Below are 14,875 nucleotides of genomic sequence, written 5' to 3'. Positions count from 1 at the left end.
TGTGTTGGCAATTCTAGCACCAGCCACCAGCCTGCCCTGCCTTTATAACCCGCAGTCGACCTGCAGCTTTGTCATTCAAATCTATGACTGTCTCGTCAGCTTTTTTCACTGAACAATGTACTTTTATTTGTAGTGAACAAAGCAAATCAGCTATTTTCATTCTAACTATGGTATCCCAACGAACTACTAGGATGTTTAGGGTTGGTTCAATATTCATTCAACTCACAAATATAATTTACATATAATGAAAATATATATACATATATATATATATATATATATTGACTCTGTTAGGTGGAATCCTCATACTGTATGTCCAAAACGGTTACTTTTCAGGATTCAAGTTCAAGAATAGCAAAAATAGCAGATCGACAAGCTCAAAACGCACCGTTTCTTGCCGCATTTCGAGCTTGTGGATCTGCTATTTTTGATACTTTTGTGTGACGCTGTAGGATGATCAAGTAGGGCATTAATTTACAAAAAAAAAAAAAAAGAATATGGAGAGAAGGTTTCTGGCCAACAGCAACGATATTTAAATAAATAAATTGTTGTATGGCTCTAACACCTCAATTTGCTCTGTTAGGGCCATTTACTGTATGCTGCAGTACATACTGTACATATAGGTTCAAATGTTCGGTATTTGTATTGTGCACCCCATCCAGTTATTACACTGGCCCGAGGCGCAGTCCAAAGAAAGAGAAAAGAAAGAAACTAGAAAAAGTGCTCCTCGGAGCACAGGTCTCCGCCAGGTCAGGTGTAAGTTATTGTGGGCCAGCAATGTTCGGGATTCGCCAATCAGGATGGAATATGAAAAATCGTACGGATCCGTCTTGATCACTTGACTATAGAGATAATGTGTACCGATTTGCATAATGTTTGGACAAAATTTGTAGGAGTAATATAAAAACAATGGTTTTACAAAAATCTGCCTCCTGGTTGCGCTATAATAAGTCAATGTTAAAAGGGTGGCATTCCTCAACGTAGTGCTAATGTAGTTGCAAAGTTTCACCGCAATCGGACGCTGCGTTCATGATTTGCGGCATTTTGTTCAAAACAGGCCACTCCTGCAAACTTTAGATGTCTATCTTAGCCAATCAGGATGGAATATGAACAAGTATGACCAAAGTCATAATAAAGCCGCATGTGCCAGGCTTTTTTGGCCCCAATCTTTTCATAGACCTGATTACTTGTTTTTTGGATTGCTTGTTTCTCTCGCCAAACCTGGCAACATGTAGCGTCGCAAATTAACGCTCTAAAGTTTTTTATATAAGTGGTGGCAACATTTTGTGACACCACACGGGTCCTCCCAACAATAGCTAAGATTGAAGTCAGTGTGAACATGGGCAAATAATAACTTAAAGGGGAAATCCACCCATTTTCAATATTTAACTATGTCATTAATATAGCATAAAGGAGTTAGGTGGAAATAAGAAAAAAGTTCCCCCCTTTCTGTGTTGCCTCTTATTTCCACACAACTCCTTTATGCTATATTAATGACATAGTTAAATATTGAAAATGGGTGGATTTCCCCTTTAATAGGCAAACTATAGGTCTAATGAAGCACGCTAGCATTTAGGCTAACCCTCCTGGGCTGAAGCTGTCTCCCTTTCTCTCTCTCTCTCTGCTGTGTAACTCCGTGCGTTGCCTTGTTGTGATGTTCGTCCATGCTGGCCCCTAATATGGTGTGCTTCCGGGTGGATAGACCTAACTAACAATGAGGATCGTTCTGATTGGTTCCCTTCCCAACTAGTCCCTCAAAAAGAGTAATTCTGATTGGATCTCTTCTCCATTCGTCCCGCCCTAACATTTTCGTCTCGTCTAATTCGTTGACTAACGTGTCCATTACATTTTCGTCTCCCCATTGGCTTAAAAGGGGAGCTTAAAAACGGGGAAGTGTGATGGACAGCCAGGACAGCCAATGACACTCAGGTGTCGACACTTTTTACTCAGGTGTCGGAAAGAGACTGGTGCTGTTTACAGAGCCGCTCGCTAGCGCATGCGGCTAAAAATCGAACAGATCCGTCTTGATGACCTCTGTCAGATCTGTCTAGACGACCACTCCCACTTTCACTCACTCCTTTCTGCCTTCTCACTATCACTGCTAAATCCTCTTTCTACCACGCCAAGATTCAATCCTGTGCATCTAACCCAAGGAAGCTCTTTTCCACTTTCTCCTCTCTCCTTAAACCACCTCCCCCCACCCCATCATCCCTCTCAGCTGACGCTTTTGTAACCTACTTTAAGAAGGAGGTTGATGACAGCAGCAGCTCCTTTTCCCATCTTCCCTATAAATAAGTGTACGATGAGTCGTACACCCCAATGCTACCCCAATGCTAACCCCAATAAAAGCAATGCTAACCCCAACATATCATGCCTGTCCTCCTCTCCAGATGAGGTCCTAAAACTAGTGACCTCCACTAGACCTACCACCTGTCCTCTTGACCCCATCCCTTCCCCAATCTTCCAGACCATTGCACCTGATCTGCTCCCCTTCATTCCCTCCATCATCAACACATCTGTAACTTCAGGCTGTATCTCATCTGCCTTCAAGTCAGCCAGAATAACCTCCTAAAAAAAAAAAAAAAGACTCCTCAAACGTCAAGATCTACAGAGCGATATCACTCCTTTCCCTTCTTTCCAAAACTCTTGAACGTGTTGTTTCCAACCAGCTGCTCCTAGACACCCTTGCTGACCTAGGCATCACTGGGACAGCTCTAAAGTGGTTCTCCTCCTACCTAACTGACTGGACCTACCAGGTTTCTTGGAAAGGTTTGCTTTCACCCCCCGCACCCTCCTAACCGGGGTCCCGGAGGGATCTGTACTTGTACACTTAATCTCTCTGCACTGTCATCTCTGCTCACAATCTATCTTATCACTGCTATGCCGATGACACTCAACTGTTTCTATCCTTCCCCCCCTCTGCGACTCAGGTGGAAGAGCGCATGACCGCATGTCTGGCTAACATCTCACAGTGGATGTCTTCTCACCACCTCAAGCTGAACCCAGACAAGACTGAGCATCTTTTCTTCCCAGCTAACTCCTTCCCCACGCAGGATCAAACTATTTCCATAGACAACGCCCTGATGACTTCGGTACCAACAGCCAAGAACCTCGGTGTTGTCCTGGACAGTCAGCTCTCATTCAGGGCACACAGCACAGCGGTCACTCAATCCTGTAGGTTCGCACTCTATAACATTCGAAGGATCAGACCCTTCCTCTCCCAGGAGTCAGCCCAGCTCCTTATCCAAACATCAGTCATATCAAAACTTGACTATTGTAACTCTCTCCTTAGTGGCATTCTGGATCATTTGGAGAGGCTTAAGTGCATATGCCCGGCATGTGCACTTAAGCCTCTCCAAATGATTCAGAATGCTGCAAAACGCTTGGTCTTCAACCAGCCAAAATGTACACATGTATCCCCCCTTCTCCGCTGCCTCAATGGACCCTTCGCTAAACTCCACCCCAAAAGCGATTGTCCAATGCCAGCTTAGCAACCGTTGTTAGCCTGGCATAGGTCTGGCAAGCTTTCGTCACCTGCCATAGCTGTCAATGTTATTTCGCCCGCGCACACACAATCATTTGCAACATAATAGCAAGAATAGGAATATCACGATAACGCAATGGTGACTATGAACCAGCAACAGATTCCACGTAACCAAAACCGTTGGAGGGGGCTTTTCCCAAGCTGAAATCTGGGCTTAAACTGCAAGGCTGCATGGCTGTGTTGTTGAACACATACACAGCTTGACGTCGGGAAAGTTACACGACTCACTCGCCCAGGTGGTGTCAATAATACTAATCTGTTTCGGATTCCGCGCGTTAAAGTATATTAATTCATTTGTTCGTCTATTTATTAACTGCTACTGTAGTCTTACCCTGCGGTACATGAAAACTCCTGTTACAGTCATGGATCAACTTCAACCTGGTGTTTGCACTTTCTCCATTTACGGTCCGTACATCTATATAAACGTTCACATTTCAAATATAAAGTACTTACCCTATGGCCACGGATGTTACAATTATGCACGGGACTCTCAAAAGTACCCGTATATTCTGTATTATTCAATAAAAAGAATTTTAATCCGATCGGTGGCCATTTTCTCATAGAGTTATAATGTATCAGAGTGCAATACACCTACCAACCGATAGGGTCGCGCAGTTGAAAGCATATGGAGAAAATGTACACCGATCAGATTAAAATGCCTTTTATTGAACAATACGGATGATACGGGTACTTCTGAGAGCCCGTACATAAATGTAAATCCGTGGCCATGGGATAAGCACTTTATATTTGAAATATGAACGTTTCTGTAGATGTACGGGCCGGAAATGGAGTAAGTGGAAACACCAGGTTGAAGTTCATCCATGACGGTCGAGACAGACGACCGTCATGTATCCATGGCTATTACTCCCTCTAGTTTCCCGTGTTTAGTTTATTGGAATAATGTCATGCACATTTTCCAGTGCATATACTGCAGGCCTTGTTGAATAGATTTAGAAGAGATTTTGAAGCTCTTGAAATTATCGATTATTTAAAGGGGAGCTTGCCAGGCCTGGGTGTGACTAACCTTGCACCACCACCAGTCACAGTGGGGTGGGTGGGGCTTAGCGAAGGGTCCATTGGCTCCCAGTTACTGCCTTCACAGAATACAAAACACTGATATTGACCTACAAAGCAACCAGGTATGGCACCCCCCATATCTTCAAAGCCTGATCCAACCCTACAACCCCTCCCGCTCACTCAGAGGAGCTAACACAGGGAAGCTGTCAGAACCTTCGCTAAAACATTCGGGACAACGCTCCACACGTCCCAGGCGCTTCTCCCTTCTGGCTCCCAAACTATGGAATGAACTCCCCATTGCAATTAGAACTGCAGACTCACTCCCAATCTTCCGCTGTAATCTTCAGACTCCATCTTAGCCCGTAGCACTTGCCGTAGCACTTGCCCTAGCCTCGATGACCTTACAGGCTTATGCAAAGGATAAAATGTAATTGAGATGCATGTTATGCAGACAGATGCCAGGTCATTGTTGACCTGGCATCCTATAGTTTCTGTGTGACCAGATTATTGATTTTTCTTCCTGATATTCTACTGTTAGACTGATGATAGGTTCTTGGTTTACTTACGATCCTAGATTACTATTTCTATGCATTTTATGTATTACCTTGTTGACCTTGCTTACTGTAAGTAGCTCTGGATTAAGAGCGTCTACTAAATGCATAAATTGTATAGAGAACACGTGTACTGATTTGCGTGAAATTTGGATATAATCGGAAGGAGTAATATTTTAAAAATGTTTTACATAAATCGGCCTTCTGGTGGCGCTATAAAAGGCAGATGTGAAAAATGCAGGGGAAAGGTTTTTCCCTGGCCTCCAGGGAGTGCATACAAGGCCTGTTATAGTGCCACCATGAGGCTGATTAAAAAAAAATCAAGTGGCATTTCTTCCTCAGCCTAGTGGTAATGTGCGTGCAAAATTTCATGTAAATTGCACACTGTGTTTATGATTTGAGGTATTTTGTTCAAAACGGAGCACTCTTACAAACTGAATCTTTGCCAATCAGGATGGAATATGAAAAATCTGAAAGACCCGTTTCATTTAATGACTATAACTGTACCAATTTGCGTGATGTTCGCGTGATCTGTAGGTTACTGAGAGTACTGAGAAAGAATATGCCTCCTGGTGGCGCTATAACAGGCCCATGTGAAATATTTGGGGCAGAGTTTCTGCTCTGGCATCCAGGGAGTGTGCACAGTTTCGCTGCAATCAAGTCAACGGTGCCGGAAATTAGCTGTTCACAGCCGGACGGACGGACGGACGGACGGGCGGATGGACGGACAGGGTGCAAATCATAGAGACAAATAGAGAAAAACATAAGACAAGACAAAGAAGACTAGACTAGGACAACGAGAACTGTAAGGCTACATGCACAGCTCAAACCATTCAAAGTGCACAAATTATACACAGATGGATAGATGAGAGGAATAATTCAAATGGTAATTTGTGTCAGCACACCCACACACGTTTTTACATAGGCCTATCTGTTTCTGTATGTTACAAATGTATGTTGCCAACTGTCCCCAACAACTGAACAACAGATGTAGGTTTTGGAAAAGTCTATTAATGGCAGTTGCAGCTTCTTTCTGATACAATTTTAAGCCTACATGCCTACTACACGTGTTCCATGCAGTTTGTTTTAGGTTGAGATCCTGCCTGCTCTCGGAATGGCTTATCGTTAACGTTATAAAGCACATACACTTTTGCTACGCAAAATCCCCCGGTAATTGTCACAATTAAGTCGATTACCTTTCTTAAATAACATGAACAATCTAGCTGGGGCCCAGCTCAATGGATAGACAGTTACTTTGATAGTTTGTTCACATAACATTTACACGTGATGTTGTGTATGCAATAACAATGCATGTTATTGCCATGTATGTTATTTAGACACAAATGCTAAGTATGTTATTTAGATAGTATGTTGACGATGCTAGCTCTGATATTTACCTGGTATCCTACTTTGTAGCACTTGACAGAATTTTTGGCATCTATTTACTTGACCCCTTCCCATGTAGTTGGTTGACCAACTCCAAGCCATTTACTCTGATCTCCGACGCTCAGAATAAAAATGTCTGGTAAATGCCTACATTTTAAAGTGTAATTATTAAATTGTATTTATGTTTTCAACAGTATATCTACAATATGATTTAAAGGGTCTACACCATGAATTTAAAAGATAATAATAATATTTAATATCATATTGTTTATGTCCCTCAAACGTTTTTCAAAAGGATATACTCATTCCAACTAACTTCTCTCTGGCTTATAAAGCACTTTCACCTGCAATACCACATTGTCCTGTTTGGCACGGGGCGCTATTGAGCCAGTTTGTATGCATGTTATCTCCTGGTTCTGTGTGGAAAAAGTAAAAAAAAATAAAAAATGTTATAAAAAGATTTTTTAAAGATTTTTTATTTTTTTTATTTTTTTGGAACTGAAAAGCGGGAGGAATTGTTCCCTGACGTGACGTAGGCAGGGGGAACAAATCTGACGGACTGTTTTCAGACCAATTTACATAAAAAACACAGGTAGCCTATGAAAGCCTGCATGCTCGAAGTCGGGTATTTTTTGGAACAGAAGAGAGGTGGGGGAGACCAAAAACACACAAAAATTAAGAAAAAGTTAAAAATCATGGTGTAGACCCTTTAAAGCAATCTGGGACTTTATATAATGAATGACACACAATTTTAACGAATCTGTAATGTATGGTCAATACAATATAACTTGCACATCTGCAGTGGTCTTAGGTGGTCCACTAGTGTTCCATTGAGAAATTCTGACCCTGTTGTAAAGTTATCTGAGGCAGACGAAGCACCAGTTTGGAAACAAGATATGCCATCATCTTTATATATGTATGTACATAATTATATTCTTTCTTATTCTTACGGTGTGACGTCTAAGGGGGAGCTGTGTGGAATAGCGTTTGTCCATATGTCCCCAATACGTACAGTATGTCCCCCAATCTTTTGTGTGTCTGTGTGTTTATGTGTCTGTGTGGCTACAGCTAAGCTCACACAAGACAGGAAGTCAATCCCTGTCAATGGCAAGTACAGTATACTGTATGTTTTTTTGTGTGTGAATTCAACAACAAACAGCTGGTCTGAGTTCAATGAAAGCCATTATGGACAAACTTGAAAGTTGACAAACTCTGCATGTTGAATATGATTATGCAACATTATTATTTCCATTTATTTAGGGCTTTTAATTTGGAGCAATTGTTTTCCTATATATTTGCCAACAAATGATACAAACGGAATTTTCATATACAGGTTTATAAGCCTTTATTAAAAACCTATTGTTCAACAGTCAACGGTGAACTAACAGGAATCCATGATACGTCTGATGGAGCTGAATCTCATCCCGGCGGACTGTCCCATCTCCCTCATGCTCCTGTACTCTCCAGGCCTGAGGTACATCATCCTGCCTCTGTAGCTGGGCTGCTCGTACATCAGCCAGTGGCCGTCCATCACGTTGCAGGACTGGCAGTCGGACATGCGGTAGCGCTCCATCATGTTGTCACAGTCCTCATTCACCTCGTGCATCTGGCCTCCGAAGTTCTCCCTCTCGTACAGCCTGACCTTGAACTGTCCCCTGTGCTGCAGAGGGAACGACGGCCATCACGTTTTACAATAAAAAACACTTAAACCCCATATATACGTATTTAAACCCTATATACGTATTTAACCGGAGTCCCCCAGGCGCTCTATATTAGGCCCCCTTCTGTTTTTGCTCATACACTAAATATCTTTGCCGAAAATTGCCGATCTACAAGTTCACGAAGCATTGTGAGCTTGTCGATCTGCTATCTTCACCTAATGTTCGCCCCAGAGGGACGGTAGGGCTCAATTGGTTAATTATCATAACAACAAATTCTATGAGGCTACTCCTGCAGTACACCACATGCTGTAGAGGAGGGTTTTCAAACCTTTTCACTTTCCCATTCAAACACCCCCTGCATGGCGGTCCCTGAACCTCACTTTGAAGAGGAATTGTTTTGCAAATTTAGATTTAGATTCTGATTCCTGAATAAAGCCATGCTGCCAGACATTATTGGACTGGAAGGTTGCAGGGTTTACCATGGGGATCATGCGGCAGGACCTGATGCAGTCAGTCATGCCCATACGCTGGTAATCGGAGTACTCGCCCCTCCTGGCGAAGAACTGGTTCCCCATGAAGTTGGAGCGATCGTACACCATGAAGCATCCGCTCTCCACCCTGCAGGACTTGCATCTGGTCAGGAAGGAGGTCAGCTCAGGGCAGTCGCTGGTGGTCTCATAGGAACGACCCTGGAAGTTCCTGTCCTCATAGAAGATTATCTGTTAGAAAAAAAAACAAGATGAGGAGAGTGAATATGCATATGCAAGGTTTAATTTTTAGAGCACAACCAATGAGAGTTCTAGTCCGATATTTTGTCCAAAAAGTGCAACAATTTTGATTGATTGAAGCTTCAATGTGAGAGCATTTAAACAAATGCATAAAAATAGACAAATCACTTTTTGATAGATACATTTTTTTAATTAAGTATTAAACTTAAAAGGAAACAAGTAAATATAAAATACTGTACACACATAAACTGAACATTATTCTATTTAACCACTTAATAAGTCCTATTCAAAGCACTTTAAAAATAGCCAATCTCCATGCTCACTCTGAAATTCGTAAAGATCGATACACATTGGCTGCATAATGGCAAATATGGATGTTATCAAAAATGTCAAATCAAACCTATAAATCGGTGTGGCTCTATTTCATTTGAATTCTTCATTGGCTATGCCTCACCTTTCCCATGGTCATGATGATGATGATTATGAGTCTCCTGCTTGTCTGTGGATGGAAGTATGATATTTGGACAGTAATTGTAGAACCAATGCACTGTACAGGGTACTTTTATACAGCCACAGAATCTCTATTCCCATTGTGTAAAGTCCTGACTGGACAGTATAATATGGTGGCCCTTGTATAATGACACACTGACTGGTTTGTTATTGGCCATTGTGTGCAGCTGTGGTTATTCTACATTCGCTATTGTGTCCGTTCAATGGCAGAGAAGAAGAATATTCTCGCGCTATTAAAATTCTCTGATAGCGGAAAATGCATTACATTAGAAATACAATAGATGTCAGATTAATCTGCTGTGGGCACAGAAAACACAGTTGTATAAGCAAATACATACACATAATAAATGAAATAAAATTATTGAGTTGAAATCTAGCACCAAATCTGTTAATTTAAGAATGAATAATTGTCTCAGTTTATAGTGCGAGTTGCATACTTGAGTCCTGCATGTTGCAGATCCCTTGTTTAATGTTTCTATTCTTTCACAATAGCCTCTTCATTGTTGAGAGGAACACCTACTTCCTCTTGGTAACAGGAGTCATGAATGAAGCCGTGGAATTTGGTGACGTGAATGCACTTCCTTTGTAGGCTTCCTAAGTCAACAAGCGTGTCCAAACATAGTCCCATATATGTAATATAGAATATATATATATATATATATATATATATATATATATATATATATATATATATATATATATATATATATATATATATATATATATATATATATATATATATATATATATATAATTTAATTTCCTTAATTAATTAATTAATTTATATACACATATGTATATCCTCCGAAATGTACATGACTCATCATCTAACTGATACAAATCACAAATCAATCAACATTTTAATTGTAGCCTGGGAATGGTGTTTGTGTGTGTGTGTGTGTGTGTGTGCGTGTGTGCGTGCGTGTATATTGCTGGAGCCTACTGTATTGTTGAAACAATGTATCGTGAGTGACCTACTCTTATGAACCATGATAAAGGTAAGATTCACTTCATAACATATACATTTATGATGTTTCAACACTACATCTTGTAAAATCAGCAAAGTACTGGATTTGACCAACAATATTTAGAATATACCGTACTGCAATTTTATGTTGTTTTTCTGCAGTTTTACAAAGATCGGCAAATGCACAAATGTGTGCGTGCATATGTGTGAGAAAATATTTTCATGAAACTTGATGGGAACGATCAGTAGGCTGCACCGAAGAGAGGATTTACTTTTGCGACAAAAAGGTCAAAGGTCAGGGTCACAATCAAGATAAAGGCCTAAATCAAGAACTGATGGGTGGATGAAATGAACTTTTGCGTCAAAAAGGTCAAGGTCACAACTGAGAGACATAGCAGAAGAGGTGGTGGGTGTGGGGACAAGGTTTACACCCCAGATGCTTTTGTTTGTGGTAATCACTTAAATCAGCTAAGCAATGAAGACTCCTTCAAATCCCCTTGCAATGCATTTAGATGCACTAGTGAAGTGCAGAGAGCACTTGAATCTGAAATCTCAAGAACAGATTGTTTTAGGAATGCCTTCCCGTCACGGTTCCAGCTAATATAAAGAATCACTGTGAATAAATGTGCCAGTGGCAGGGATGCCAGGATTCAAGCTGAGGATTCAAGCTCACATTTCACTTGCCTTTGCTTGACTCTTTAAGGGTTTGACTCAGCCAAAAAGCATTTGATATCAAACCAAATGTCCTCCTGTGCCCTTGTGTTTGCCAGCATGCTCTGCAGCATCCAGTGGCTCTGGGATGCTCTGCACTTTTTCCATTTGCATTGTTTAGTGTTGGGGGCTCCACTGATTCAGAACAATGTGATAAGCCTGGATAAATATTTGAATCACGGATTGAATTATCCAATTCAACTGCTGTGAACCATGTGCTTGGTGTTATTGTTCTTGTCCTGTATAAAGAGAATATTGCTGGAGCCTACTTTAATGTTGTAATAATGTATCGTGTGTGACCTACTCTTATAAACCATGATAAAGGTAAGATTCACTTCATAACATATACATTTATGATGTTTTAGGCATTAGGCATTTCAAAATCGTTACCCACCCTGCATGCAGCACTGTTTGGCAGGGTATTGCAATCCGTCCTGTCTATCCTTGGCTGCCCCTAAGACGATATTAACTTTTGGATCAAAAAGGTCAAAGGTCAACCTCATAATAAAGGTCGAGGTCTGTCTTTGTGCAAAATAACTCAAGAGCAGATATGAAGATTTTCATAAAACTTTGGCTGCCCCAAATAGATGATTAACGTTTCGGTTGAATTGGTCAAAGGTCACATTCGAGATCAAGGTCAAATTTGGGAATGGATCAGCGGAATCTCATGAAATGTGGTGGGAATGATCAGTATGCCACCCAGAAGAGATCATTTCGTTTTGGTGGTCAAAGGTTAAGGTCACAATTGTCCAGCGCGCTTCAGCCAGTAGAAGGTAGAAGGGCTCGTCGGTGCTCAAAAGGGACAACTTGCATCAGAGAAAATAATAATACCTGGGCACTTCAGGAGAGACTACCCAAATCAAAAATACTGGAGCACTTGACTGGTCTGCACATGTTTTATTGTTTTGCAGGCGTGACTGCAAAACACTTAGTCACCCCTGCAAAACAATAAAAGACGTGCAGGCCAGAGTACTCCAGTATATTTGATTTGGGTAGTCTCTCCTGAAGTGCCCAGGTATTATTATTTTCTCCATTGTACAGGCAGGGTTTGCATCAGCATGAAGTAATGAGGGAAGTTGTAAAAGACTTGTCAACAAATGCCAATCTAAAATGTCTTGGTTTCATTGACCCAAAAATGCAATTCAAATTTCACCCCAAATTTCAGTGACTGCCACTACAACCAATTATTTCTGTTCCGTGATCTGGCACCATAAACTCTGAAGCTCAGCATAATACTGCACGTATTAAACATGAAAGCAAAACAAACAGCATCAGCTGTTAATGACACCCTCATTTGAATGACAATCATTCTACTGTCAATGCATTTCATTGTACTTCATATATAAATCTCAACCATGGTGCTGTCAGTGTGGTGTGTTTGTGTCAGGGGGCTTATTGTACTGAGTGAGGACGAGCAAAATAAAGTGGAATAATGGAGCGCATTGGGAAGGTAAGTAATTACTTCTTGCACAGACTGTAAAACAATTTCCTGCAAAGTAAAAACAATGTTTTTGTATCTATTTTGTTAGAATTTTTATTTTTGTATTTGCTATAAGCTTCTGTGTTGGCAGTGCATGTGTGTGTGTGTGTGTGTGTGTGTGTGTGTGTGTGTGTGTGTGTGTGTGTGTGTGTGTGTGTGTGTGTGTGTGTGTGTGTGTGTGTGTGTGTGTGTGTTTATGTTAGAGTAGAGTCAAAGAGTAGACCCCAAACCTGTTTTCAAATCTTTTATACTTACTATATTCTTTACTTCTTTTATCCACATTAACCCTAGTGTCAATATTCTGGGCATCAGGAAAAATAGAGGGGTCCAAGTATAGTCAAATGGGGGACCCCGTTCAACAAAGTATATAGGGTTTAAGTTACTGTTAAATTACTTTTGATAAGCTTTTGTACAACTTGTTTTTGTAGCTTTATATTATCATTCATATCTTCAAATTATTCTTTATTATTCACTTGGCAATGTATGGAATTTTCTTTTTTTTTAATTGTTAGTGTTTGTTGTAGAAGTCTTGGTTATCTACAATCTGGTGTGATATGCAATTTCCTATACGTAATTCATTAAAACCTTAAATAAATTGCACAACTAAGTTATTTATTATAATGTATTGATACTAAAATCTGTCTGGGCTATATCTAATGTTCAACTAATACTGCAATATTTTCCATGCAGATCTTCTTTTATGAAGACAGAAACTTTCAAGGCCGGTTCTATGAGTGCACCAGTGACTGTCCCGAGCTCAGCTCCCACTTTGCTCACTGTAACTCAATCCGTGTAGAGAGTGGGGCCTGGGTGATCTATGAGAGAGCCAACTACATGGGATACCAGTACATCCTGTCGAGAGGGGAGTACCCTGACTTTCAGCGTTGGAACGGATTTAATGACACTATCCGTTCCTGTCGTCTTGTCAGACACGTAAGTGTTAAGAGTCTTTAATTCTCTTGGGGCTTTAGGCCGTGCTGCCCCTTACACCCAACCAGGCCAAGGTGGTTTGAACCAACTGGCATTACCATACTTAGAGCCACACTCTCGCTGGTGGTGGGACAAAAAAAAAGTCTTAGAACTTAGATTAATTATGAAATTATTAATGTATATATGATTTTCATTGTGCAATCTGCCTATGAGCTATCTTTGTGCAAAGTTGACATTTTTGCCTGAGGGTGGTGCTAGAGGCAAGGTCGTGGGATAACGTTTAGGTTTCAGTAACTTTCATGGCAACTTGCGCATTTGGGATATCTTGGAAATGTTTGCCTACGGGTGGGGCTAGAGTTATGTACTGCATGGGGTCACCTAAATCAGTATGTGTCATCCTCTGGGGTGCATGAAGGTACAGAGCACATTCCACAGTCTTTGCGGAACATGTCCCACCCATCATTCTGCTGCTTGTAAGTGTGTAAGTGACATATAATTGATTCTTGATTAGGTCCACATTTTATTATTGAAGCTGCAATAAGAACTTATTTTTCTAATATTGCAATGAAACTGTGACTAACACTCTGGCATGCACACCACGACTTGCCACTCTGTGTCTCCCAAGGCGAATTCCAGCACACACAGGATCCGCGTCTACGAGCGTCAAGATTTCAGTGGTCAAATGATTGAGTTCGCCGAGGACATGCCCAGCCTGACAGACCACTGGCGCCACCGCGAGATCTGCTCCGCCCACGTGAAGGATGGCGCCTGGGTCTTCTATGAACATCCAAACTACAGGGGTCGCCAGTACCTGCTGGAGAAGGGAGAGTACCGGCGCCACGGCGAGTGGGGGGCCCTCCATCCAGCCATTGGGTCTTTCCGACGCATCCAGGATTTTTAAATGACTCCATCTTCCCACCTATCCCAATTTAGATACACCCCCTAACACCACTACCTGTTCTAACCTCACCCCTCAGCTCCCTTCTCCCTAGCTTAGGTCTTATCAAATAAAAATGCACCGCATACAGCATGCTGACTGGGTCTGTTTCTGCCTCTCTGACTATGAAAATGGTGTCTGAGGTATTCGTCAAATCCATCGCAACATCCTGACATGAAGACCTTTCTAAGGTGTGACCCTGATGGGTCCAGCCGTCTAGAACCACCTCCATGTCTGGAGATGGTTTGTCTGAATCTGTGTATGTATCTCTGCCCCCAAAAACGTTGACCAATCACAGCACAGGTCACACTTCCACGAGCATACAGTGAACCATGCAGGTCAGCTGCTACGCCAATCACAGCTCAGCAATGTTAGCACTCAGCTGGCAGCACCTCATTGGTGATGTGTAGGCATTGTTGACGATATGCATATCTCTGTAGCCCAGTGTAAAAA

The 14,875-nt window shown here is 41.4% G+C and overlaps 2 protein-coding genes across 2 annotated transcripts; one reads left to right on the top strand and one right to left on the bottom strand.

Annotated features, from left to right (window-relative positions):
• Positions 1-7,879: 7,879 nt before the first annotated feature.
• LOC311040455 (gamma-crystallin M3-like) lies at positions 7,880-9,356 on the bottom strand (the record flags this gene model as incomplete). Its single annotated transcript, XM_084050756.1, has 3 exons — positions 7,880-8,158; positions 8,639-8,878; positions 9,342-9,356. The coding sequence occupies 3 exons, from the start codon at positions 9,354-9,356 to the stop codon at positions 7,880-7,882; spliced, it is 534 nt and encodes a 177-aa protein (XP_083906882.1).
• A 3,151-nt stretch (positions 9,357-12,507) lies between these two features.
• On the top strand, positions 12,508-14,386 carry LOC311040454 (gamma-crystallin M2-like; the record flags this gene model as incomplete). Its single annotated transcript, XM_084050755.1, has 3 exons — positions 12,508-12,525; positions 13,246-13,488; positions 14,111-14,386. The coding sequence occupies 3 exons, from the start codon at positions 12,508-12,510 to the stop codon at positions 14,384-14,386; spliced, it is 537 nt and encodes a 178-aa protein (XP_083906881.1).
• Between the last annotated feature and the right edge of the window lie 489 nt (positions 14,387-14,875).

Source organism: Gymnoscopelus microlampas, assembly GCF_963454915.1.
Source record: "Gymnoscopelus microlampas genome assembly, chromosome: 24".
NCBI classification, from domain to species: Eukaryota; Metazoa; Chordata; class Actinopteri; order Myctophiformes; family Myctophidae; genus Gymnoscopelus; species Gymnoscopelus microlampas.
Note: the sequence above shows the minus strand (reverse complement) of the source record. Positions and strands in the feature narration are given on the sequence as shown.